We start from the raw sequence: 27,719 nt of genomic DNA, 5'->3' as shown, positions 1-27,719 counted from the left end.
CGCGTGCGCAGGCGTAGCTCAGAGGGACGAGGCACAGCAGAGGAACCAGCGCCAGGTCTGGTCTTGGTCCACACCGACCCGTCGCGCTGCCAGCCCGTCCCGCGTCTGCTGCCGCCGCCACCGCAATGGGAGTGCAGGTGGAGACCATCTCCCCGGGAGACGGTGAGTAGGCGCCTCCGATGGTGCTGGGACCCCGGCTGTGCGCATCCGCTCACGGCACCGTCTGTCTGTCTCCTCAGGGCGCACCTTCCCGAAGCGCGGCCAGACCTGCGTGGTGCATTACACGGGTGAGTCGGCGTGCCCGCAGGGTGGGGGGGCCTCCGGTCCGGACGCGGCCTGGGGGCAAAGGCCTGGGGCGTGGCGGCGGTGAGGCCCGCGTGGCCCAAGGCTCAGGCCTGGGTGGTGGCGGCGCCCCCGAGGGGGCAGCCTTGGGCCTGCGGAACCCGCCACAGTCTGAGCCGGCGCTTGTGAGCGCTGACCTCGGACTTGGCGTTATCTCGCCCTTCGCAAGCGATTTTGTGCTTTAGATGCTGCCCTTATGCCCACTGCACAGATGAGGGAACTGAGGCTTGGGGAGACGAAGTCACTCGCCCAAGGTCGCGCTCAGGAATTGGCAGAGCCCGGGCCAGGGACCATCAGAAAGGATTTGCACCATTTCTGTGTCCTGGTTGACACCCTGCTCTCCCCACCCCCGCCCCGTTCTGGCCCTCCCTTCGATGGAGATAAGAAGGGCGAGGTACTTCCCAATCTGCTGAGCTGCCGCTCCCCCACCCTCGGGAAGTCGGGCTTCAGTCCCTCCACGACGGGTGGAGCCAGTAGAGAAACGTCCCAGTTCCTAAGGCATTGCTTTGACCCAGTCTGGCCAGGGAGAAACTGGATCTGCATGGTCTTCCACCTTTTTACTTTTGAGACCCTTACACATCCAAGCCTCCGTGGTAGTGATGGTCCAGGATGCTAGAACATGTCACTTAGTTCCCCCACGATTCTAGGAGTAGACTTTTCTCGTCTCCGTTTTGAAAATAAGGAAACTGAGGCCCAGGTAGGGCAACAAACATAATGTAAGCCAAAGGAAATCGTAAACCCCCAGCCAGAATTCGGACAGCAGAGTCGGTGCCTTGAGACCATCTTTTATTCCATGCCCTTACAAGGTCCTCCTGGGTTGTATTGGGGAGGGGAGTGGGGAGACTGAGCAGGCGGAGACTCCCTGGCTGTGGGTGGAGGGGCAGGGGGGATTGGTGTAGCCCAAGTTGCTGATATGAATCATTTTCCCTCCCCCTCCTCCTTCCCCTTTCTCCCCTTCCAACCCTTTCTTCTGTTCCTCCTCCTACTTCCTCTGTTTCTTCTCTCCTTTCTCTTCTCTCCCTCCTCCTGGGTAGGAGGCTGTGGGCCGTTCTGACTGAGCTGCTCAGGTCTGCCCTTCTAAGCTTTATCCTTCTCTCCCAGACCATGGTGGGGAGCCCTCTGTTGAGGGAAATTACTTTCATTAGGGTGGGGAGGGCAACTAAAATCCCCCTCCAGCAGCCTTTTATTTCTCTGGCTCTTACTTCTCTGGTCTTTCTTTATGAGTGGGAATGAGGGTAGGGGGTGGAGGGAGTTAAGGACTAGAACATTTTTAAAGGTTACTGAAGGAAGAGGTACGGAAACCCATCTCTGTAGGGAACAGTTTCATGCCTGTGAATGAAACTGCAAAGTGGCTTTGACATTTTAAATGACTGTCTTTGTAAGCCACAGTCTGTACCTGCACCTAGAGCACTAGTGGGGAAAAGCTGGTCAGTTAGGTTGTTTTTGATCTGTAGGGTGAGAAGAGGACCCATTGCTTTTTACAGTGCTGGGGGGTGTGGGCAGTTCATTCATTTCTCACAGCCAGCTAGGTAGAGACTGAACTCAGGTGATTAGGTGACCTCTCCGCCCTCTAATTTGTGAGTAGTGACATTCTGATAATTGGCTAATATTGTAAATCAGTCCCACTCCGAGTTCTGTGCCCCTTGTCCTTGGCTTACCCATCTCCTGGCACCAGTGGCAGGACTGGACACCAGCATGCAGGCAGAACCACATTTCACCATGCCTCTTGAGGAATTGTCCCCACACAGCGTGTCTGGAGCCTCTCTCTGAGAGAGCAGATGGTCGTGGGACCCAGAACACCATCAGAGCTCCCAGTGCCTCTCTTCCAAGTCTGTGTTTTTCCTTGAGGGTGGCGCCCACTCACACGTTCCCAGAAGAGCAGCAGGACCCAGGCATGCATTAGGACAAAACCTTTCTTTTCTTATTTCATTTTTGATAAGCCCTACAAAGACACCTTAGTGAGAAGTCAGTTCTGCTCATGCTCACAGAATAGGTTGTTCTCAGGCGGGTGGCTTTGTTCCTGTGGGCCTTTGCCATCAGCCTTCAGGAAGAACCTGTTTAAGACTTGTGGGGGTGTGAGAGGAATGAGTAGGTGCTTTGAGATTTCATCTGTAGTAGGTAAGGCTTTTAAGCCACTGGGAACAGAATCCCAACTGGAGGGAATACGATTGGGGGTGGGGCAGTGAGAGTATCGGAAACATCTGAGTTTTCCAATGCAGGAAGCCCACTGGGCCTCAAGAAGGGAGAAGACATTCTCGTGATAACCCTGGTTTTCAAGTCTGCTTTTCCTGCCTGGCTGCACCAGTAGTTTCCTGTCAAAGAGCAGTTATTCTCTTCCCAAGTGGTGGATGGCGGAAGTCCCCTTTGGGCACGGCCCCCCGCCCCACACCCCCCAGTCCTATCCTCAGTTTGTGTGTCTCCTTTTGAGTGTCTTAGCGCAGATTGCTGTGCTGTGTGACCCCAGTGATGACAGTTTTAGGAGGAAGAACCTGCATGACCCGGGTTCACAGCCAGTGAACACGCGCTCACCCAGCCTTCTCTGGCCAGGTGTTCACTGCTGCAGATCTGGGGGCAGTGCAGAGAGAGCAGTGCAATAAGGTGCTTGCCAAAGTCTCCCCTCGGCCGCTAGAGATGGGCGTAGCCAGGCTGGCTTTCCCACGGGGGCACGTTCGGCACTGCGGGTGGCTCCAGCAGTGGGCTTGATGGCATTCTCCAGGCTCCCTCGGAGCACAGCGTGAGCAAGGCCTCCAAGAAGGGCCCGTGCCCCCTCTTGGTGGTGCCAGAAGGGAAGATGAAAACTTGACTGTCACCTGCCAAGCACCTCCTCCTAGCATGACAGACACTGAGGTGGGAGGGAGGAGGTGGAAAGGTAGCCAGCCACCTGTGTGCCTCGAGGGTCAGGTGAGTTCTCACGGCTGCTTCCTTGCCTATGGGAGCTTTGTCACCTTGATTGCTGCTGAGTTCGTCCTGACAGAGTGAAGCTTACATCCCTCTACTCACAACCACAGGCCACATGCCTGCCATTGTCAGAGCAACCTCAGGTGGATTGTGAAGGCATTCTTTTTTTATCCTCTTTAATAGTAGCTGACATCTCGTCCTTGGATTCGGGTTTGTTAGTAGCCTGGCTTCTGGCTGAGGAAAACCAAGGGTCCCTCAGCCCCATCTCTGCAGCAGGTCCTCTTGGAGGGCACCTGAGCTCTCAGGGCACTAGCCCACAGCCGCCCTTTAGCCCCTCCCTTTTGTTTAGCCTCTGTCTTCCCTCGCCTCTCTGTTTTACTCCATCCACTTTTATGGTGGGTGTTTCTGGGCTGCTGATCCGATGTCTGGAGGAAGGCATGCCCCCAGCAGAGACTTCTCAGGGGGCTTCCCCTGTGTTCTCTTAGGCAGCCGGGCTGTAGCTGTTCAGGCTGGGCTGCCACAGGACCCTCATTTCCTACAGCAGGTGTTGAATGAGCAACAGCGACCAGGCAAGCGATGGGGATGTGGCCAGTGAACTAAACAGACAAAGACATGATCTGGTGGGGCTTACCTGGGTGACAAGATGGATAGCGTGAAGGTGTGCCATAAAGTGGCGAGAAGCAAGCACTGTGGAGAGATTAAAGCAGGGTGAGGGCTTGGGGAGGGTTCTTGCTGCTTTTAGTGAGAAAAGGTCTGTGATAAAATGACACTTTAATATTTGCCGAAAGGAAGTTGGAGAGTGAGTGGCATGGCTGTCTAGGAGAAGAGTATTCCGGGCAGGGGGAAGAGCTGGTTCTGAGGCTCTGAGGCTGGAGCGTGCTTGGTGTATGAGGGGCACGGCCAGGAGACCGGCGTGGCTGCAGTGGGTGTGTAAGGGGGGAAGTGGTGAAGACGAGGTGGTGGCAAGGCCTTGTAGGTTGTTACAGGAACATTAGCTTTTTCTTTGAGTACAGTGGGATCGTTGGAGGGTCCTGAGCTGGCTTGGGTGTCAGTAGGCCCACTGCCTTCTGTCTGCTGTCAGTAGGCCCACTGCCTCCTTCTGTGTGGACATGGAACTGCAGGGGCCCGGGGCAGACACAGGGCCCTGCTCGTGTTCTGGGTGTGCCAGCCTGGGGGGAGCGCACAGAGGTGGAGCCAAGTGGATGTGATCCCCGACAGGATGTGGGTCCTTCGTTGGGTTCACATCTGGCCTCCACCCTTTGTGACATGTTATGAGTGTTTGGGAAAATTGTCCCACTTACCTAAGCTCCCACGTGCCATCTGTAAACAGGAGTGACAGCGCCTGGTGTGAGGATTTGCCGGGGCAGGTGCGTTCCTGGAGCAAGAGTGGCAGCAGCGATGCTGTGGTCGCACATACTGTCATTGAGACTCCTGTGTCCCAGTCCTGGGCGGTGTATCCCCCCCATCCCGCGTCTTTCGTCCAGCTAGCCCGCCCTGTGACATGGAGCTAGAGCGGGAGGGAGGAAGAGCCTGGCCCCAGCACTGCAGCTTCTGGAGTGGCCCAGACAAACAGGCGGCCTAGGGTCAGGAGGAGGATGGGCCGAGACCTCACTCCCCTTCTGTTTCGCAATGGGGAAATAGGCACCTATAGAAAAGAGATGAGTCTCAGTTAGGATTCATCTTAAAGCAGTCCTTTGTGGCACCTACAGAATATAATGGCCAAGAAGGCTGTAGCCATTCTCTTAAACTTGAGGACCAAAGGAGGTTTTTAGTGTTTGTTGTTTCCTATGGATACGAGAGGGACATTCCTGGGCTGTACCAGCTTCACTATGTGGGCAAGTTAAGAGACCAGTCCTTTTTCTCCCCAGGTCTCCTTAGCATTGTGAGATTTGAACATTTTGAAAACAGACCTTGCTATGGACACATGATTGTTTTTTGGGGGGGATTGTGATCACCAAATGCCGAACCCCATAGATGACAGCAGAAGGCTTGCCAGTCTTGAATGAGTGAATCAGAGGCCCCCACAGTGTCGTTGTGTGTGTGCAGCTCTCACTTGTGAAATTTTCAGACACAGACAGAAATCAAAGTAGGTTTGACTTCTGCAAACACCCATGTGCTCCCCACCTGGGTTCCGCGGTGGTTGACGTTTTGTCACGTTGGCCACTCCTGTCCGTTCCAGGACATGTACTGCTGTGTTCTGTGGGGGTTGGTTTGGTTTGGTGAGCCATTACAGTCGCAGACAGCATGACACTTGACCTCAAACACTTGAGCATGCTCTAAGAGTAAGAGGAATCTCCTTATCCTACTGGCCACACCTAGGAAAAATGAAAATGATGCCGTAGTAACTAAAACCAAGTTCATAATGAAACTGCCCCAGTTGTCCTCAGAGTGTTTTTAATAGCTTAAAAAAACAAAACAAAACAGACTCCAGTCAAGGTCTACTCATTGCAGTTAGGTATTGTGTATGTAGTGTCAACCTAGAGGAGTCTCTCATTGATTTTCTTTAATGACCCTGTTGTTCCAAAGACAGCAGACTCACTATCTTATCGAATACCCACGCCTGCCTCCTTGTCTCTCCTGGTGTCGTCTGACTCCTTCCACTGCCCCTGTGCCCTGTGCCCTGGACACTGAATGAATGGTTTCTGGTTAAACATTTGCGTGCAAAGACTTCATACATGATGCTGTGTGCTTCATACTCGGAACCCTGTGGGAGACGTTACTATCTGTGATGCTAAATGTGATCTTTCTTGTAAAGGTACATCTTCCCCTTTGCAAGGAGCAGGCGGTCTGGGGGGATCTGCGCATCCTGCGGGCGCCCAGCTCCTCATCAGCCTCTCGCTGCTGGTGTTCACACCCGTGATTGTGCCCAAAGAGATCATTTCTTTGGCACTTACAAAGTGGCCGTTTTCAAGTTCTTTCATACCTTCTGCATTTGTTAGCTGCCATTCTGTAAAGTGGGGTACAGCTTCGTTCTTTCCCTTTAATTTCCAAATTTTAAAGTGGGGACTTGGCTTTCTAGTCACCCCCAGTGGCAGCAAGTGACTTCCCTTCTGCCGGTTTGTTTTTAGTACACTGAGAACTCACAGATTTTACTCAGGGCCTTAAAGTCATTGATACTCATTATTCTTTTTGATGCACGGTCCCAAGTTTTGCCAGTAGGAGTCCCTTGAAACCTTTTTGACGAGCTCCCACTTTCCTTAGTCACAGCCGGGGTCCCGCTGCTCCGGCCTGGCAGCAGTAACCTCTCCAAAGGGCCAAGGTTCCTTTTAGTGGGGCTCTCGGACTTTTGTTCTCACGAACAGCTTTATTGGACACAATTTATGTACCATAAAATTCACTGATTTACCCAAAGGTCTTTTAACTTGAACAGTTTTTGTGGGTTAAAAACTGATTTTTTTGTCAAGTGCTAATGGGTTCACTATATTCGCAAACCAGGGAATCATTTGTCTGCCTTGGGGTTTTCTCTAAAAATAGTATTGTCACCTGCTATTTCCCATGGAAAAGGCCAGGGGTATTTTGGATAACTTAGCATGTACTCTTCAGTTCTCCCTTTGGTGCCCCTGGTAATGTTTGCTTGTTTTTATTTCTATTTTTCCGGTCCTTTTTTTTTTTAGCCTACTGCTAAGGAACTGAACTGGGTCTTTGCTTTCCTTTCCCCACCCCCTTTAACTTGAGCCAGATAAATTCTAGCAGTTCAGAAAAAAGCAGGAGGAAAGGAGGAACGCAGGCAAAATAGTCAGCTCCTAGGTGCTGCTGCCTCTGCTCTCGCAGCCTGTGTACGTCCCCTCTGCGGAGCACAGACCTTCTTGGCCTGCGTTCGTTTCCTCGCAAGCAGCAAACTTCGCCCTCCAGGAAGGTCCCTGCCCCGATGCTTAGGTGTCCCCGCACTGCTCCCATTCCCCACCACAAGGCAGGCTGTTACCGCAGTTTAAGTGACACCCTCTCAGTGGGTCTCTCTGACCTTTTCCTAAAGTGGTTCTTCACATATGCACATGCGCACCCCCCTCTCTGATGTTCCTACAAAGCACCTATTTCCTTCTTAGCCTTCGTCGCAGTCAGGCTGCGAGGCTGTGTAGTTAACATCTACGCTTTCCTCCAGGCCAGACCCACACTGGTGGTGCTCTCCTGGCTCTCCCCATCTGTGCTGGGTGTGGGGTAGGTACTCAGTAGCTGTTTGAATGAGTGGTCCGTTAGGATGGTCTGGCATAGACTCTAGCTGCAGTGTGAAAAGCCCACATTCCAGTAATGATTGGTATAACATTCTATTTCCTCTAAGTTAGAATAAGAAAAAAATATCTACATCATTTTGGACTCTGTCCAATCCTTATGGATTAATAAAATTGTGACCATTCCTTCCTCTCACACCCACTGCGCACAGGTCGGCACACCAAGCCCTTCTCTCAGTCATTCAGTAAATGGGTGAGAAATTAAGGGGACGCCTCAGTCTTGCCCTGGAGGTGCTGTCCCTGGTGCTCACCCTCATGAGAGCGGTGCCTGGAGCAGCAGACACCTGGGGCTGTGAGTGCCATGCCGTCTTGGATGTGTATGGCTCAGTCAGGCAGGAAGAAAGGGTTTAAGTGTGTGCAAAGGCCTTGAGTGAGGGAAATGTGGGGGAGCTTTGTCTGCAGAGCCCCCCGTCCATCATGAATGAGAATAAGTCTACCAAGACATGATCTGATTGAGGAGGAAAGGTGGCCGATCTCTCACAGGAGAAGGACCAAGAGCCTTTTCCTCAATGGCTTTTATTGGGTTCATTTACACAGGAATTCAGGTAAAGCTCATTACTCATTGCCAGGAAGTAAGGATCAAATAACAAGGAACTCTGAGGGCCTATTTTGAGTCAGGGTCAGATAGCTAAAGAGCTGTAAAAAAACTTTAAGGAACAAACTTACTTCTTCCTTGGACCCTTATCATTTAATTGAGAGCATTCTAAACAAAGCAGGTTTCACAGGATTTTACAAATTCTTTCTTAGGCCTGATCACCCAGGGAACCCACCCTTTCCAGCACAGGGCTGCACCACCCTCTGTCATTGTTTCAGGCTTAGGTGGAGCAAGGGAAGTAAGGCAACCAAGAGATCAGGAAATTTCTCACAAACAGTGAGGACTCAGGCTCTGTCAAAGCCGAGGGGCAAGGGTCCATCACCCCCTTTTGCTGTAGCCCCCAAAGTCCTTCCTTGGGGGCCTCCCACTTGATCGTGCTTATCTTAGGTTGTTCCCCCTTTGGGGAATCTTACCCTGTCATTGGCTAACCGACCAAGCATTGGGGGCCAGGCAAGGTGAAGTAAAAGGAGCAGAAGCGGTGCTCCTGCCAGGGAGATAAGCTTTTGTCTCCTTGCTGGCTTACAGTCCAAGATCGTTCCCTCAGCCTTAGCCTTGGCGGGGGTTACAGCCTCTGATACCAGGCAGGGCGGTTTCCAACAGGGAAAGATGCTTTTGGTTTTTCTACAAGGTACTGTTCTGGATACCAAGAATGTGGGAGTGAAGAAGACAGTCTCTGCCATCGTAGATTTACACTGTAGTGTGAGAGACAGGTGACAACAACGATTAATAAGCAAAAATACATTGTACCTTAGCCAGGAAGTGCTAAGGAGAAGACAGTAGAAGGTTGAGATTTTAGACCGATGAAGGCCTCAATGAGGAAGTGACATTTGAACAAAGACCTGAAGGAGGTAAGGGATAATCCATGGGACTAACTGGGTAAGAGTATTTTAAGCAGAGGGAACAGCAAGGACAAAGGCCCCAGGTGGGCATGCCGCTGGTGTGTATACAGAATAGAAGGAAACAGAGTTCTCGGTGTGGAGAAGTAGGAGCGTAACCAGGTAAGGTCAGAGAGATGGCTGTGCTGGGTGGCAGCTCTTACATGTCTTGTGGACTTGGGCTTCTGTTCTGAGTGAGATGGGGAGCCATGGGAAGGTTTTGAGCAGAGGAGTAATAGGGTCTGACTTATATTTTTAAAAAATGTCCCTCTGGCTGCTGTGTCAAGTTTAAACTGTAAGAGAGCAAGGGCAGAGGAGAATGGAGGGCCAGGGAAGGAATCGCTGTAATAATCTGAAGCTGAGCTCCGGAACTGATGCTTTTAACCATTGTACCCTACAGCCTCCTGCCTCTGTGTTTTCTGGAAAACTGAAAACAAAACAAAAGAAAATTAAAGGTCGTGTATACTTCTGCTATTTCCAGTGTGTCTCCTTCTGTGCATCCCCCCACCCCCCATGAGACACAATGTGACTTTTTTTTTTTTCATTTAATCTGTTTTATTTTTTTCCCATTACCATTTAGTCCCCTTATACTGCCCTCCCCAACAATCACCACAGTGTTGTCCATACTCATGAGTCCTTTTTCCTTTCTACTCAATCCTTCCACCCGCTAATGTCCCCCTTCCGCTAGCTGTCATCTGCTCTCCATCTATGAGTCTGTCTCTGTTTTGCTTGTTCGTTCCGTTTGTTCATTAGATTCCACATATGAGTGAAATCATATGGTGTTTGTCTTTATCTGACTGGCTTGTTTCACTCAGCATAATGTTCTCCGGGTCCATCCATGCTGGGTTGCAAAGGATAACATTTTCTTCTTTTTTACAGCCAAGCAGAATTCCATTGTGTAGTGTCAATGTCCCATACTTGTTTTATCCACTCATCTACCTATGGGCACTTGGGCTGCTTCCATGTCTTGGCGATTGCAAATAATGCTGCAGTGAACATAGTGCTCGTATTCTTTTGATTAGTGTTTTGTGTTCCTTCAGATATATTCCCAGTAGTGGGATCACTGGGTCAAAAAGGCAGATCCATTTTTAATTTTTTGAGGTATCTCCACACTGCTTCCCACAGTGGCTACATCCGTCTGCATTCCCACCCACAGTGCATGAGGGCTCCTCTTTCTCCACGTCCTCGCCAGCGCTTGTTTGTTGATTCTTGATGATAGCTACTGTGACAGGTGTGAGATGGTACTGCATTGTGGCTGATGTGGCAGTCTCGTGTGTCTTGTGATGAAGTGGGAAATGGAAAGGCATGCCCCAGGGACATGCCTTCTGGCTTGTGTTCTGGGATCCCGGCGTACTTTCGGTCATGGGCCCTCCTTTGAAAACACACTGTCAGGCTAGAGGGATTTAGCCAAAGGTTAGAAGCATTTCCAGAGGGAAGTATTTTTGCCCTCGGTTTGTGTGAGGGGAGAAAGAATCTGGCCCCATCTTTGGACAGGCATTCATCCTTTGGTCACACCGTGCGCAGGCTCTCGGAACTCCAGTTCAGGAAGGGCGCCCGGTGGGTGCGAGCGACCTCAGAGACTGGGAAACAGGACAGAGACATGAACTTTGAATCAATACCTCTGAGCTCCCTCAGTGGGTGGAATCTCTTCACCCATCATGGTTAGGGCAAGTGGGTAGTTGATACATTAATCATAAAAGTGACGTGGTGTATGTAAACATTTCAAATCCAAACATAACTCATTGGCTAAATGATCATGTCTGTCTTTTAGGCTGGCTCTTCTGGTGGAGTTTACCATCAAAGTTCTTGCAAAACCTAGTTTTGGCTTCTTTCAAAGTGGAGCAGAGGCTGTTGTAAGGTCACTTAAATGCCAGCCTTTTTAGATTTTTAGGCTTTCTTTGTCCAAACACACACTAGTCTCACCCGCACACTGTCGTTTGCCAGCAATATTTTTTAGGGATTTGCATTTATTAAGTCTACTAAACTCTTCACACTCATCTATCATTCATATACATACTATTTAGTTGTGTTATTAATACTCAGTAAGTAAAACTGACACGAATGGACTTGGGAATAACATGGCTGACTGACCCTTGGTAAGCATAGAACTCACATGGGAAAGAAGGAATGGGGATGAGCTGGAGTCTGGGGCAGGAAGGAGCTTTCACCACCCTGAGGCTGTGCAGGCTGTGGTTCTTTTTTTCCCCCCCCAAGATTTATTTATTTATAGGCAGAGGAGAAGGGAGGGAGAGAGGGAGAGAAACATCAGTGTGTGGTTGCCTCTCACACACTCCTACTGGGTACCTGACCTGCAACCCAGGCATGTACCCTAACTGGGAATTGAACTGGTGACCCTTTGGTTCATGGGCTGGTGCTGAATCCACTGAGCCACACCAGCGAGGGCAGGCTGTGGGTCTTATGGGAGTCTCTGGGGAGGCAGTTAAATAAAAGGTGTTTGAGACAGTGTCTGTATGTATTAAGGAGAAAGGGAAACAGATACACCTAAGTCAGTGTACCCACTTGTGCCCGAGTCAGTCCACCCATTTGTATGGAAATGTTCCAGGTGGCTTCAAGTGCAACTCTGCAGAAACAATAGCAACTTGGAATTTGGTTCCCCACCTCCATTCAACCACTGGACTTTTTATGCTTAAGAAACTACCTATTGAGATAAAAATAGACATCTTTTCTCTGTCTCCCAGCTGTAAATGGCAAGAACTTTATTCATTGTGAAAGTTTAGGGTTTGGGATGTTCCCCTTTGTTGTTGCTATTGTTTGATTTAGATTTGAGTGTTTTGTTGTTTAATCTTAAAACTTTCCATATTTGGACCCTGTAAAATGCGGCCTGTGAAAACCACCTGCAAAGATGCATCAGCAACTGAAAACCACATTGTGCGTCTCGAGCTGTAACTACAAGTGCTAGAACCATAACTCGGCAGATGCCTTCTTCTGTCGTCTCCCCTTATCCCTGTGGGGGGGTGAAGTGACTTTGCCTTCCACAAGGCAGAATACACTGGACGTGACTCCGTTTCTGTTGGATCATTAGCAAAGTAATAACCCAGTGGTCCTCTCCAATCTCTAAATCCTAACCACTGGCCGTGGGTCCTAACCACTGCTTCTGTGACTTGGGCCAAGCACCAAGAGCACAGTCCTGGGGCGCTTTGCTCAGGAGCTGCCGGCCAGGTCTGCCTCTTCTGGTTCCTGCGGAGCAGGAGCAGTCTCAGACACACGAGCAGCAGGAAAGAGCAGCGTGCCGAGGGGCAAATAAACGCAGGACACTTCCCCACGCCCTTTGTTGTTGTTGTTAAAACCCACATGCTCCCTTTCCAAGGACTGGCGTCTGGTTCTTCCCCCAAGAACAGCTGAACCGTTTGGGAGGAGACCCAGACAAAAATGACATCAGCTGCCTTGCAGCCAGAGAACAGTCCCTCATGCAACCGAAACTTGCTTGCTTCCTTTTTTTTTAATCCTCACCCAATGATATAGTTATTGATTTTAAAGAGAGAGGAGGGAGTAGGGGGAGAGAAACATTGCCTGCTTTCCTCCTATACATACCCTGAGTGGGGATTGGACCCCCAGCCTTTTGGCATATGGGACGATGCTCCAACCAACTGAGCCCGCTGGCCAGGGCCACCTGCAGCTTACGCTCCTTTCAGGGTCTTTTCGGTTTTAACTGGAGACACCAACTTTTCACATTTTTCTCACTGATCAGTAATTTAAAGGTGCTGAAAGTAAAAACTGCCACCTGGGATTGCCCCTCAGATTCTTACAACCATAGAGGGGAGAGGTCTAAATACGGAAGCCTTGTGCTGTCCTGCCGGTTCTTAAAACGGTGCAAATGGCGCAGACCCAAAGTGCCTGTGAGTGCCAGCTTTGTGAGTGCCAGGAGCTGAGCTGAGTGCCATGGGGACACAGGGCTCTGAGCCCAGGTCTGTGACCTCGAGACAGTTTTTGAAACAAAGAATATGGACCTATCCCAGGCAGATTCTGGGTCATAGGGTATATAGGTGTGTGTAGTCAGAAATGAAATTGGGCAGTTCTGGAAACAGAAAGTCGTTCCAGTGATTTTTGCTAAGAGTGGCCTTTGGAGCTTAAAGAGTGTCAGCTCTCATGTCTGACTGTAACTTCAGTCGCCTTTGCTCATCAGAGCGTGCTTTCTCTAGGAAATTATGGCACCAACTTGGCAGGAGGTTCCGCTGGGGAAGGGCTGAGGTCCTGGCACAGAGCTGTGCAGTGAGAGTGGGAGCAGCTGCGGGGACTTGACTCGCTGCCTGCCCGCTCCTCCCCACACACAGGAGGCCCCTACCATCTACTGCCAGGTTGGGTGTAGTAGGTACACGTGTGGATTTTAGTAAATCACACATTTTTTCCCCTTTACGAAGAAAAACTGTTTTATAGAGGCGTAACTGCCATCCAGTAAACTGGCCATATATAACATGTGCAATTTCATGAGTTTGGTGTGTTTCTTTGTTATGCTTTGGAACCTCGCTTCCCGTTTCGAACAATCACAGGTACACTTTCTCTCAGCATAGGTTAATTAGCATCTTCTAAGCCTTTATGTAAATGGAATCATACAGTATATATATACTCTTCTTTAAAATTTTTCACTGACAGTTGACATTCAATATTATATTAATTTCAGGCATCAGTATGTACTCTTTGTCTAGTTTCTTCTACTTGGCATAATTATTTTGAAATTATTGTTATTCTCATGTATTAATAGTCCATTCCTTTTTACGACTGAATAATTTTCTGTTGTGTGGATGTACTTGCTTATCCATTCACCAGTGAGCAGATGATTGGGTTGTTCCTGGTTTTGGCTGTTACCAGTAATAAATCTGCTATGAACGTTTGTGTGTGAGTCTTTTTGTGTGAACATAGGCTGTCATTTCTTGTGTATAAGTGTCCAGGAGAAGAATGGCTGGGTCACATGCGAGGTTTAAGTTTCATGTAAACCACCAGGCTCTTTTCCACAGTGGTTTTTCCATTATCTGTTCCCACTGTCAGTCTGTGAGAATTCCAGTGGCTCTGTATCCTTACCAATACACAGTATGGCCAGTCTTTTTAGTTGTACTCATTCTCATCGGTAACAGTCATGCCTCCTAGTGGTATTTGCATTTTTGTAGTGACTAATAATGTGGATCATCTTTTCATGTGCTTAATTGCCATCTGTGTGTCTTTTTCAGTGAAATAGCTAAGGTAGCTGAAGTTCAAATTTTTCCCCTTTTTAATTGTTTTCTTATTGTTTAGTTTTGAGAGCTCTTTATATATTCTGGACATAAGTCCTTTATAAGATATATGCTTTGCAAAGAGTTTTCTCTCAGTCTGTGACTTAACTTTGCATTCTCTTAAAGCATCTTGTAAAGCACAGATGTTTTTAATTTTAATGAAGTTTCATTTATTCTTATGGATTATGCTTTTTGACTTCATATGTAAGAAATCTTTGCCTGAGCCACAGCCATAATGATTATTTCCCTTTTTCTTCCAGAAGTTTTACAGGTTTCTTGTTTATGTTTAGATCTGTTACCTGATTTTGAGTTGATATTGGTTATGCTGTGAAGTGCAGATCCGATTTTTACTCTGTGTATATCCAGTTGTTCCAGCCCAGTGTAGTTTTCGTCTCAGGCATTGGAAGTTTGATTTGAATCTCACTCTCCTTCTCTACTGACTCCAGTTCTGGGTGGTTTTAGTTGGTTGATTAGTCTTTGCATCGTGGGTCACATTCGCCTGCCTCTCCGCATGCTTGGTAATCTTTGGATGATAGACATGAATTGTACCTTTCAGGGTTCTGGATATTTTCATTCCTGTAAGTCATCCTGAGCTTTGTATTGGGAAGCTCTTAAGTTACTTGGTAACAGTTTCAGAGATCTTGCCTCAGATCTTCCTGAGTATCCTACCCCAGTGCTTCATGACTTTCTCCTGTTGGTGCATAGGAGCAGGCACAGATCCTCCCAAACGTTCGGGTGGTTCTTCTCCTGGCCTTGGGTAGTTGCCTCAGACACACGCTCGTTTATTCCTCTCTGAGCACTGAGTAGGGGCAGTCTGCAAGGCTCCGGAGGTTTCTCTATAGCTCTCCTCCCTGGTATGTATCTGTGGACTCGGGCTGCCTGGAGCCCCACCCCAGTCCCCTCTCTCTGGAAATGCTCAAGGGTGTGAGCTGGGACAGTTTCAGGGCTCGCCTTGTTAGTTTCCCATCCCTCCGGAATCTCTGCCCTTCACTGAGATGGTCAGTGTCTTAAAAACCATTGTTTAAGCTATTATCTGGGTTGTTTCGCTCCTTTTTTATGGGGGGGGTGTTTTGTTTCTTGTTTGGGCTTTTTGTTTTTGCTTTGTTTTGGGTTGTTGAGATGGGAGGGTAAATCTGATCTCTGTTCCTCCGCCTTGGCCAAAACTGTGACCTGTTTTGATGTCACAGCTTTTCTTACATTTTGCATCCACCACTAACCAGCCTAATTCCCACTGCAGAAAGTACTACAAGCACTTTCAGTCCTGCTTCTTAGTGGGCACTGCTTCCTGTGCTGCGTCCGCTCCTGCCCGAGCTGACAATCTTATTCAATATGAAGTGGTCTCTTCCTCCCCATCGAGGGGGAGCCTTGTCCCCAGCACCTCTTTGCCCCTACAGCCTGTGCCAGTTGTGTGACATTCTGCTCAGCTCTGGGGATATTGTTTACCTTTCAGACTTAGATATAGGAAATCCCTCCTTGGCCGAAGGGACCCCACCATTACCAGTACCGGCACTCAGCCCCTCCCCGTGAAGGTATCTCCTTCAAGGAAGTGGGTGAGATTGACGGTTGGTGGCTGCTGTGGTCTGAAGTTCTGGAGCAAGGCTCCCGTCCTCTCCCCAGGGACAGCAGCCCATCTGAGATGGGGTAGAGAATACGATCCTTGGCAGAGCTCCTACTTAAAGCCCGTATACTCAGAAATCTACTTGATGCTTAGGGTTTCGTAAAGAGGTTTCCCCTCTCAATGACCCAGAAGAGCTCAAGAGAACTGGGGTTAGATGTTTCCCCAGGCCTCCAGTCTCTCTGATGAAGGGTATCCGGTTCCCCAGGCTGGCTCAGCAGCAGGGAGGGGCTGGGTCCGCCTTTGCCCCCAGTCTGGTACCAGTCAGACACTGAAGCACCTCACCTGCAGGCGCAGTGGGATGGGGCGCATGACGTTGGGGGAGGTTGCTTGGCAGTGCGTATGAGGAGGCATGCGTGGACGGTGAGGGAGTCTGTCTCGGTGCCCTGTAGTTTTTCATGGCAGTCAGATGCGATCTTGCCCAGGCTCGGGGCTTGTGCAGATTGGGCAGGAAGTAGGATAATCTTTCAGAGGTGTACTGGATTTTTAAAACTAGGAGTGGCAGCCCATTAGTGTTAGTGTATCATGAAATAAATTTAGGGATCAATGAGTCAGCATTCTCTTTAACAATGAGAAGTGTGCTGCACGTGGTAACTATTACATGTAAATAATGTTTCACTGACACATTTTTATGTGTGTCGTGGGTCCTGACACAACACGCTGGTCTGCCGTCACAATTGGTGACAGCTCGTTGTGGTGTGGGTTCTGGAGTTGCGTTTCTGTTACTCCTCCCTTGGCAGCACTACAGCGGGGTGTGCTAAGTAAGTGTCAAGTAAAGGCATAGCTCATACCATTTAGGTTACTCGCAGCTGCAAGTAACTGAAAACCTGACTTAGGGCAAAGCAGACTTTTAATCACCCTAGAGCAGAAGTCTTGGAGGAGGTAGTTTGGGTCTGGTTCAGATCCATGGAAGGACTACTCTGTGGTGCTCCTGACCTTTACATAGTTACAAGGTGGCTGCCATGGTTCCAGACATCACATCCTCACACAGCAGCATTCAGCAGGAAGGGAAGGCAGGAGCTTTTTTCCTGAGTGTGTTTTTCTTTTTTACCAGTGAGACATGTCTTTTCCTGCAAGGTTCCAGGAGACCGCAGTTGGTCTGAGTGCCCACACTGACCCATATGCCCCACCCGCCCCAACCCTGGTATAGGAGAAAGGTTTAAACTGATTCCCGTTTGCTCACGGGACCAGGCTGCTGCTGCTCCTGCAAAGCTGATACTCAGTTATAAAGGGGTGGGGTGGGGGGAGGGGTTGTTGCTGAGTCTGGATTTTCCAAAGTCTGGAGTTTGCAGCAGCCTGGCTTCCAGGCACCTCTCTGGGCAGGTTTTTCTCTGTGGGCTTTGTCCAGCTAGCGTTTGCAGACAGCCAGGGGCAAGGGACCACCTTTCCATCCGCTGTTCTTCCCCACAGGGGCTCCTCACCTAGTGACGGATCCCCTGTGGCTGCTCAGGAAGCCCAGGGGCCCTGCCCCAGTTCTGCTCTATAAAGAAGGTGGACCCCCCCTGGCTGGTGTAGCTCAGTGGATTGAGCGCGGGGGCTGCGAACCAAAGTGTCGCAGGTTCAATTCCCAGTCAGGGTACATGCCTGGGTTGCAGGCCATGAGCCCCAGCAACCGCACATTGATGTTTCTCTCTCTCTCTCTCTCTCTCTCTCTATTTCCCTCCCTTCCCTCTCTAAAAATAAATAAATAAAATCTTAAAAAAAAAAAAGGCGGACCCAGAAGAGGCTGTTTCTGGTCTCCAGTCTCCTTTGTAGCTCACAGTCCCCATTGGGCAAATAAAGTCTTGCTGCTGCAGCCAGACCCTACTGCTCACTGGCTCTGACCTGCAGCAGGTTACTGAGCCTGGGGTTGGTTCCCTTGTTTCTGTTACAAGCAGTCTCAGGACGGTGGGTGGAAAGGCGCTGCCTGGCCAGAGAAAGAATCTGAGAATCTTAGTGTTCATTGCCCACTCTCATTCCAAATGCTCAAGTTTGGTTGGGCTGGGCTCGTTGTATGAAGTAGAGCTTCGTACAGGTGGACTGAAGGGGTGTCTGTGGTGAGTAGTGTGGGGAGTGGAGACCTGTTCTTCTCCCAGTTACTCATTTATAGAAAACTGTTAAGTCCTGCCATTTGTCATTTCTTTGATCAGTTAGTGACTGTGTTCTGGCAAAGAGATAAGCTCCATGTACACCCCAACGTGCTAGTTCCGGGGTGCCAGTTCCTGGCTCTGCACCGACTTAGGGTGGTCCAATCCGGTCTCCCTCCGTCCTCAGCTCTTGCCCCAGGCTTCAGGTGGGTCTGCAGGCGCCTGCCCCCAGGACATCCCTCTCCCCTCCTGGTCTGTGAGGACAGCGGTTCTGCTCCCCGCCCCCCTCCCTGGTTCCTATTTTGCCAAAGCGCAGATAGTCTGGTGCCTGTGATAAAGCTCTCGCTTGATCTCTGCTTCCCCCTCCCACGTAAAAGTGTTGACATTTTTAGGTTGGGGTTTTGTTGGGATTTTCCTCTTCCTCTCAAAAATGCAAACACAACAAAATTCTATGTCTTACTAGCCATTCTCAGTGATGCCTGGAACCATGGTGGGTGCCCCCTCGGCCTCCAGCGGAATCAGCTTTATATTAACTATGTGGCAACAGCCAGCTGACCCCTTGCAGTCTGGGGTCCTGGTTCGAGGGTTTTCGGGACCTGAGTGACAGTTCCCACAGTCGGCTGACACTGGCCTCTGAAGAAACCAACACCTTGGGCGAGGAGTTGAGGAGTTGCTAGCCTCTGTTAACTCTTTCTCGAGGCACTCTCCCTCTGGCCCCTCCGTCCCTGGAATTCCCCCAGTTAGTGGAGGGTGCGCAGTGGTTTGTCTGGCTTCCAGGAAGCTGGAGGAGTAAACTGAACGTGGTTTTTGGATTTATAGTCTAGCTTTCCTACTTCAGCAAGTTACTTGACTTCCGTCTGCCTCAGTTCCTTCATCTGGGAAAAGGGGACAGTGCCATGCGGGGGCTGGATAGGTTTGTGTGTGGAAAGTGTGGGACTCAGCCCCTGGTGGGAGGGCGGGAGCACAGCCCACAGTTCTGCCGGAGTTCACTGGTGAGAGCTCTCTGCGTCCTTTCCGGCGCCACTCCCCTGGTTCTGTGACACCAGCTGGTGCCCAACCACTCAGCTCGGTTTCGACACTGCCCACACATTTCTGTAAAAGGTGATGGGTGAATTAAGGAAGGAATATTGCTTCTTACACTGTGGGTGACTTCCAGCTGCTATGTGTGCCTGAAGGGCCCACAGTGAGTCTGGGAGGAAGTCCACAGAGCACTGGAAATCCACGCAAGTAGAGTGTACACCCCCCTCTTCTCCACCCAGGGCAGACTGCTGCCTGCCTCGGGTGATCAGCTCACTGCTTTGAGCGGCGGGGGGGGGGGGGGAGCAGCCACAAGCCTGGTGGAGGGACTGCCCCAACTCCTTAGAGACCCGCGGGGGACACCAGGACTCCTCCCCGGACGCCACAGTGCCTTCTCGGGAGAGGACACCCGGCCATGCCTTTTGGTGCTGGCACCTGGGGCTTGCACGCGCCGATGGCTTCTGACTTGCCTCATGTCACCACTCCTTGTTGCTCATGTTCCAATGCATTTTCCACAGGGATGCTTGAAGACGGAAAGAAATTTGATTCCTCCCGGGACAGAAACAAGCCCTTTAAGTTTATGCTAGGCAAGCAGGAGGTGATCCGAGGCTGGGAAGAAGGGGTTGCCCAGGTATGCTCTCATTTGTTCTGTTTCGTTTCTGAGTGTCTGCCTTTTAAACTACGTGTAATCTGTCTGTTAAAATACTTTACACACCAGGAAAAAGAAAAACACAAAGTCCATGCTCTCTTCGCAGCTGCACAGTGTTTCCTCAGGTGGGTGTGCTCTGATTTATTTGACCAGCACCCTATGGGTGGCCATTTGGGGCGTTTCCAGTGTTTATCGTAACCAAGCTGCAGCGACTACTCAGGGACTTAGTTTTACATTTGTCTGGTGTTGCCCCAGGCGACACTCCCCAGTAGTGGAGGGAGCAGTTCCCTCCGACAGTGCACATAGACTGTGTGCACTGTCTATGACACGTTGCCGAGTCGCCATCCGTGGGGATCACACTGTGAGCCGCCACCAGCGGCCTCTGAAGCTGCCTGTCCCTGGTCAGCCCCGCCAGCAGTGCATTGTTAGACTTCTGGCCTCAGGGAGATACAGTGAGTGACAGATGTTATCTCGGGGTGGTTTTCCTTTGTGTCTGTGTTATTGCGGGCCCTTCTGTCAGGCCACTTCTGAGAGGTCACGTTCAGGGATAAAGTCGTCTTGTTTGTCTTGAGTCTGTTTCTTCACCTCTCCCCTCCCCGTTGTGTAAACAGCTTTTGTCCTGCCAGGGAACAAATTCCCAATAGACAATAGGGGACGCAGGGCTGCCAGGCTTCAGCTGGATGCTGTCCTCCCATGGAGCCCTGCAGCTGAAGGGATGATCACAGTGGCCTGAGACCCAGAGGGCTTTATAATTAGACCCTGCATGTTGGTATTAAGTCTATTTCCCTCTGGCTGGAGAGCATTGGAGCTTTACCAAAGTGAAGAGAAAGATTTCTCTCTTTCCCTTTTCTAGATTAGACATTGCTCCACTTCCCCTATAAAATCACTGACTTATCACAAAATAAATTGCTTAACTTTCAGGAACTCTCAGGCATCCCATTCCTGGGTGTCTGGATTTCGGCCCCTGCAGGGCGGAGTGCTGGCAGTGTAGGAAGGAGAGGATCTTTGTGTAAAAAGTAAAAAAAGGGTTTACTTCCCTTTGGAAGCCCTGCCAGCTACACCTTTCTGTCTCATCCTGTGTGCCCCACCCCCACGTCTGGCTAGCTCTTGGTCTGCGGCCCAGCCCCCATCGCCCCTGCCAGCCATTGTCCACACCACAGCCCGTCCTCTGTGGCGGTCCCAGCCCCGGCACAGTGACTGTGCTGTGTGTTCCCAGAGCCGGGACTGCCCCCAGACAGTGTTATCATCGGCCTGCTTCACATTCCAGGCCTGGCGGGCACGACGCGCTGCTGGGGAGGTGCCCAGTCTCCCCTGGACCAGTGGACTTGGGGGTCAACCACAGCTCTCATTCGTGAGAGTCTGGGTGCTCTGGGACCTCCGTGGGCGTCTTCGTGCAGACACCCGAGCAGAACGTTTCTTCAGCAGTGCGCACAGAAAAGCAGGGGGTCGTTTTGAGCCCCTTCCCCCTTCTTCGATATTGCTCTGGTGTTCCTGTTCACAGGTACGCGGTCCTGCCACAAGGACTGTGTCGGCAGCTTGCCAGAGAAGTTCGCTGGGCACGTATCTCGGGCATCTTTCCGTGTTAGTACGTGTTCTTTCTAGTGGCTGATCCATAGTGAGATGTGCCTTTGACATGTCTCCCCTGATGATGGTCGTTTGGGTTGTTAGCAGAAGATTCTGGAAATAGAATTGCTGGGCAAAAGGATACAATAGTTGTGAGTTTTACCAGCCTAAGCCACATACATGCTTTTTAGTGTCCCTACCAGCCTGGTCTCACGTCCCTGTCTCTGAAGGGGGCTGCAGGAAGCATGGCTTCTGCTTCGCGCTGGAAACCTGCTCGCAGCCTGCCTCTTCCTCTCGGTCCCCGTCCCCCGGCGGGGTTGGAGCACCGGGGTGCCACGTGGGGGCTGCAGAGAGGCGGTTAGAGAGGGGAGATGCGGCAGAGAACCTGCTCGCTCTCCATAAAAGAGATTTTTAAACCCATTTGTGCATTAGATTAGAAAATGAAGAAAGTACAAACATGTTTTTTAAAGCGAAAATTTTCCCTCCACCCTGGCCACCATACTCTGTTCTCCCTGTAGACCATTCATATAGGGGGTTTATGTAGGCGGGTGTAAATTGTCAGTCTTTTCCTCTCTCCCCACAAGTGGCAGGTGTTGCACCATGCTACTTTGTACTCCAGAAAGTTATGCCGCCTGTGTTAAAGGGTGTCGGTGTCTGTGTCTGTGAAGTGTGAGGATAGGAGTGCAGAAAAGGGGACCACCCCAGATGCTGCTTTCTCTCGGGTGTCCTGGCTCCTCACACCCTGTGTCTTTTAAGCAAAGTTTTGCTTCAAACGCTCCTTTTTCAAGAGCATTGATGGCACTTAATATGTCCTCTGACTGAGAGGCCACTGAAGGACCTCCAGGGTGGCACCCCCAGGGTGCTGGCTGCGTGGAGTCGGGTCCATAAACTTGGGCGGGCAGTTTGGGGGCCTGACCGTGGTGGGGGATCCGAGAGCTTTCTGTCTGCCATTGGGCCCCTTGGAGCCAGGTGCAGGGACATCGCACCTGACTGCTGACCCCCACGTCCTGCACCTGGGGGCACCGCCTGGTGCCCGGGCAGCCACACAGTCCGGGCACCGCTGCTCACACTGTCCTGGACAGAGGACACCCAGGCTTCTTACGGAGACGGTGGAGTGCGTCCAGCTGATTCTTTTCCCTGGTTCTTTCCCCAGATGAGTGTGGGCCAGAGAGCCAAACTGACGATCTCCCCGGACTACGCCTACGGTGCCACTGGGCACCCGGGCATCATCCCACCAAACGCCACTCTGGTCTTTGATGTGGAGCTTCTAAAACTGGAATGACAGGAATGGCCTCCTCCCCGAGCTCCCTGTTCTTGGGTAAGGAACTTACTGCTGCAGGGCCCTTGACTCCGTCTGCGCCTCCTGCGCCTCGCTCAGCATTCCACGGGTGGTGGGGAGAGCTGCAGGTGCCGCCTGCCCTCCTGCCCTTCGGTGTGCTTGCAGTCTTGGTGGTCCGTGTGCACCTTGAACGTAAAGTTGCTCACCTGTGGGAGGGGTGGCATGTGTTCTTGAATGTACTCAGGGATGGGGTTTCTAGTGGTAACTGTTTAAATGAAACATTTTTACGTGTAGCTTATAAACTAGACCTCAGGTGGGAACCGGAAGCATAGACCAGATTTTTAGTGCCGATATTTTAGTTCCATAGCCATGAGATTGGTGAGAGCTCTGCTTAGCCTCTCCCGGCTCGTGCGCTCCCTCATCCATGGTCTGCGGTTGCTGCCTGTCAGGGGACGTGAGAGAGGCACCGCCACCCGGGCCACCTGCCCTGGGGAGCGAGCCCAGGCGGTGGAGGCCAGCAGGCCAGTGTGCTGCCCGTGGGTGGAAGGCGAGGCCAGAGGCTGTTACTGAGGCACAGAGGGTACTCTCAGACAGTCCTGGGAAGGACTCTCAGGGGCCTGAGTCAGCCTTCCTGTGCAGCGGGTGAGGAAACCGAGGCCCAGAGAGAAACACCCGACGGGATCACAGTCAGTCGGTGGCAGACTACAGCCAGAACCCCATTCATGCCTCGCTTTCCTGGACTTTCCCTTCCCATTACCTTCACTTCTGGGAAACCAAACTTCATATCCTGATGACACGAAAGGTTTCGTGTGGGAATTCAGTCATACAACACATGAGGGGTGCCACCTTTCCAGTGGGCCCAGGACCTCAGTGTTTGCTCCCCTCCTGCCCCTGGAACCAGAGGGCAGAGCCGGTGGCCGGGAATAATACTTTTGTTTGAAAGCTCCAGTGAGTGGCTGCCCGCCGTCTGCTGTGGCGCATGCAGCCTTGTCCTGCTGTGGCCTGCTTTAGTAGAAGGGCGTCGTTGATTGACAGGTATTTTCTGTCCGTGGTTTGAGCCCTGCACACCCGGCTCGTGCAGGCAGGCTCAGGTTTGATGACTCTGGCTTCTCCACATGATGCTCCTGCCAGGAGGGAACTCCTGACGCTTTAGAGAGCCTCCCTCTGCCCAGAGCCCACCTAGTCCACACCCTCCTTCCTGTGCTTTGAAAGCCAAATCCTTTGAACATTAACGTACTTGAAGGGGCCTTGGAGTTGTTCTGATTTGGGAACAGGCTTCTGTAAATCGGGTAGGATGGAGGGTGGGGAACAGAGGAGAGGGAATGAAGGGCTCTGAGTCACCTGGTGGAAGCCTCCCCATGCACTGCCAGAGAACGTCTCAGAGCTTCCCGCAGGGGTCTTGAAGGAAAACCCAAGAGCAGACAGTTACAGGTTTGGGTGAATGAAGGAAGACTGGGGACATTTTCCGTGTTGAGGTGGGGACTGTCACCCTCAGGCTTTGCACACCGAAGTCACCTGGGAGGCTTTTCAGGCTCTTCTGATGCCCGGAAGCAGTTAGCACTGGCCCTGGGTCCAAGTGTTAAGGTTTTTCAAAGCCTCCAGGTAATTCCTGTGTGCAGCCAGTGACAGTAGGGGTGGCCTTGGTGGACTGCCCCTCCTGCTGTCCTCGGCAAGATAAACTGAACCTGGGGTTTTAAAAGAAAGACCAGTGTATGCAGGAAGGGGTCGCTCGTCTGGGAGCCCAGCCCAAGCCGGCTGGCCCTCCCCAGCTGGGGCAGAGGCGGGGGGTCCAAGGAAGACCTCGCAGCTGTTGGGAGGGACGTGGCGTGGCGGCCAGCCTTGTGGCTGTCCCCACTGCACGCAAGGAGTGCTGAGTGGCTGGAACTCACGAGTTTTCTGTCCCCAACAGATGTGCCATGGAGGGACCTGCCGCCCCCGACGCGCACACGCGATCCGTGCGGAGCTTTCCCGGTGTTCCACTACACTCTGTATAGACATCTGCCCGACTGAATGTGTCCGTCACCCAGCTTCGCTCCCCTCCCCGTGTGTGTGTCGGCCTGAACTACATGCCACCAACCTCAGTTACTCTTTCTTTCGTTTTCCTTTCGGGGTGAAGATTCAGTTTCTGTCTTTCGGACCTAGGTTTCCAATTGCGTATTAGTCAAGTATTAACAGCACAAGTAATGGGTTAACTTTAGACTAGGAATTGGTGTTGGGGGGGTGCAAGAATCTTTATTTTATTTTATTTTTGGATGAAATTTTTATCTATTATATATTAAACATTCTTGCTGCTGCGCTGCGAAGCCATAGCAGATCTGGGCGCTGTGGAGGGCCGAGTGGTCTCCGAGTTGAGAGATGTCTTTGGGTTGGATCAAGAGCTCTACCCAAAACTGGAGTGGGGTGGGGGGCCTCACCCCCACGGCTCCATCCCACCCTCCCCTGAAACCCGCTGCCTTTTAAAGCAGATGGTTTTCACCGCGACGCTGGACACTGCAGGAATCCGTCCCGGGCCAGCGGGACCTCGGAAGCCTTCCTCATGGCCTGGCTTTCCCCCCGATCCTGTGGGTTTTTTCTAATAGATATTCAGGACTTTTATAATGTCGTAGCTATCCAGGCTCCACTTCCTAAATTTTGAGAACTTTAGTCGAAAGTTTAAATTGAAGGTGCTGTTTGTAGACACTGAAAACCCAGTGAAAGCCCAGCCACCGTGACAAATCCCTGAGTGCTGTCTTACGAAAACGATGCTGGTCATCACAGCTTCAGCATCTCCTGTTTTTTGATGCTCACCTCCCCCTGCTGATCTCAGTTTCCTGGCTTTCCCTCCCCCCTCTCACTCCTCTGCTGTCCTGTGTAGTGATTTGGTGAGAGAAATTACTGCTGCCTACCCCCACCCTCCTCTCCTGCACTACATACGAGTTTCAAGTTTTATTATTGCAATAAAAGTGCTTTACGCTGGCTTTTCTCAGCTCGGTGTGATGGTGGTTGCTTTCAGGTGCCTCCCCTGCCTGTTGGCGCGGGGGGTGGGGTCGGAGGTGTGGCAGCTGGGGGGGTGTCAGCTCTGTACAGGACTGCCGCAGGGACGTTCTTCCTCACTGCCATCTCTGGGGGCAGGGGGTGCGTCTTCACCTGTGAAGGGAGCTGCCTGAGGTCAGGCTGGGGTCCTCGGGGAGCACCCCTCACCTGTCATCAAATGTGTATTAAATACATGTTCTGGGTCAAGCACTGTACTAGGTTATCTGGGGGGTTACCAAGAAGTTGAAGGTGTGCTGCCGGCAAATTAATAAAGAATTACAAAGAGACGATATGGTTTCATTATTTTTTATTATTATCTTCTAATCTTCATCCAAGGATATCTTTATTGATGTTAGAGAGGAAGGGAGAGAAAGAGAAACATCAATGTCAGAAGTATTGACGGGTTGCCACACGTATGCGCCCTGACGGGACCAAACCTACAACCTAGGCATGTGCCCTGACAGAGAATCAAACCCACAGCCTTTTGGTGTAGGGGATGACGCTCCAAACAACCGAGCCACCTGGCCAGAGCAGGGAAGATGTGGTTTTAAATTGGTGTCCCCCTGCGACATGTGGTGCAGAGGTTTTGTGTGGACTGGCTGGGTGGTGGCAGCGGCCTCCTGGCCCCGGCTCTGTAAACCTGCCCCTCCCCCCTCGTTACAGAGACCACCGGGGGTGTTCCCACACCTGTGCAGACTTCTCCAGCGTGGCCCCCTGGGAAGAGAAGAGCCTTTGATTGTTAATAGGTTGTTCAGGGACTTGCTTAATAATACTCCAAATCCATCCCTTTATTATAATTTAAGTCACCAGAGTAATATTTCAGGGTCGTATCATATTTTCCAAAAACTTCTTTCATAAAAATTGTCAATGTGATTTTCACAGTGCATACACATACCTACTTTTTACCAGAAACATCCTATCACATATTTATCCATCCCTCTGCCAGTCCATCTTTTTATATTACATTTCAGAACAAACGGCAGGCATCCATACAGTGCCCCCGAAATATGTGGCAGTAGAATTCAGTGTTTGTTTACACTTCTGTGCCCTAAAACCCTACGAAGACAGAAGATAGAGCATCACCATCTCAAGCTTTCTTACGCCCTTTCCCAGCCTCCACCCACCAGCAGTGGTTTTCATTTTTTTCTACCGTAATGTTGCCTGTTACAGAATTTAAATGAGATTCTACTCTGTCTTGTCACACTTAGCACTCGGGGTGGTCCCTTCACTCAGACACGCAGGGAAGCTGTTCGTTTTCATGGAAGTGAAAGGTCAGAGAAATCCTCTGGGTCGGGAACGGGGGGCTGTGACAGACAGAACCAGGGCCCTCAAAGATGCCCACATCCTAGTTTTTATAACCTGTGGATGTGTTACCTTACAGGCAGAAGGGGATTTGCTGCTGTGATCACGTCAAGGACCCTGGGGCAGCGGGTTATCATGGATTATAAGTGGGTGGGTTCGTTGTAATCACAAGGGTTATTTAATGAATCAGAGAAGTAAGGAGGAAAAGACATCTGAAGACGCCATGCAGCTGGCTTCCATGCCACCGGAGGAAGGAACTTTGAGCCCAGGAATGCTAGCAGCCGGGAGGGCAACAGACAAACTAGAAACTTCTAGGGCCTCCGGAAGAAAGCGGCCCTGCCCACACTTCGGTTTTGGCCCCGTGAGATTCACTTGGACTCTGACTTCCAGAGCTGTAAGGTGACAAAGGTGTGTTGTTTTAAGCCACTGAGCTTGAGGTCATTTGTTACAGTAACAATAGGAAACCGATACAGGGGCATTTGTTTCTTAGTCTGCATAACAGAATGACAGCAAATCGGAATTTTAAAAAACTGTAGGATCCTACCACCTTGGTAAATGTAAATTTGTTTTTTTTTCTTCCCTTCCAGTCTCACCTTAGACACTTAAAAATTTTGTTTCGATCACAACCTACTACAAATTTCATGTTTTGCTTTTTTTCTCACTTAATGTTTTATCAAGAGTATCCACATGCTTTATGTTCTTTATGACTATTTTAAGAGGACTGCAATTAAAATCAAATTAATGTGCTAAAGTTATTAGTCACCAAATATTAAAGGGTAAATTTTTTTTAGAAAGTAAAATGATTCAAATACAAAGTGAACACGTCAAAGATTTTTATTTTACTTGTTAACGAGAGAACCGGGAAGATGGTTTATTTGGTTCGAAGGAGAACCCGAAGGGCAAGGAAACGCACAGCACTCTGCTCGTCGTCCGCTGATCCTGGGAGACCGGCCTGACGCACACCCGTGTGTGACGGGACCGGGTTTACCCCAGGCCCATTTGTGTAAACGAGAGTTAAGTTCCCATGGCATATTTCTGGTCACAAAAATATCACC

At 50.6% G+C, this 27,719-nt stretch overlaps 1 protein-coding gene across 1 annotated transcript; it reads left to right on the top strand.

The window, feature by feature from the left end:
* On the top strand, positions 1 to 25,315 carry FKBP1A (FKBP prolyl isomerase 1A). Its single transcript, XM_045833550.1, has 5 exons — positions 1 to 162; positions 240 to 287; positions 19,378 to 19,490; positions 22,225 to 22,389; positions 24,260 to 25,315. Exons 1-4 carry the CDS (start codon positions 126 to 128, stop codon positions 22,351 to 22,353), a joined length of 327 nt encoding a protein of 108 aa, XP_045689506.1. The 5' UTR covers positions 1 to 125; the 3' UTR covers positions 22,354 to 22,389; positions 24,260 to 25,315.
* Positions 25,316 to 27,719: the final 2,404 nt, after the last annotated feature.

The sequence above is a fragment of the Phyllostomus hastatus genome, unplaced genomic scaffold (genome assembly GCF_019186645.2).
Source record: "Phyllostomus hastatus isolate PE091 unplaced genomic scaffold, TTU_PhHast_1.1 phas_contig_17, whole genome shotgun sequence".
Lineage (NCBI taxonomy): Eukaryota > Metazoa > Chordata > Mammalia > Chiroptera > Phyllostomidae > Phyllostomus > Phyllostomus hastatus.
The sequence above is the reverse complement of the archived record's forward strand: the minus strand, read 5'-3'. Positions and strand labels throughout refer to the sequence as shown.

Bases quoted from the DNA above. Each gene is read 5' to 3' on its own strand.
- FKBP1A (XM_045833550.1), top strand. From the start codon at position 126: ATGGGAGTGCAGGTGGAGACCATCTCCCCGGGAGACG. The intron at 163-239 runs GTGAGTAGGCGC...CTGTCTCCTCAG, and splicing joins GACCATCTCCCCGGGAGACG to GGCGCACCTTCCCGAAGCGC. The intron at 19,491-22,224 runs GTATGCTCTCAT...TTCTTTCCCCAG, and splicing joins GGGAAGAAGGGGTTGCCCAG to ATGAGTGTGGGCCAGAGAGC.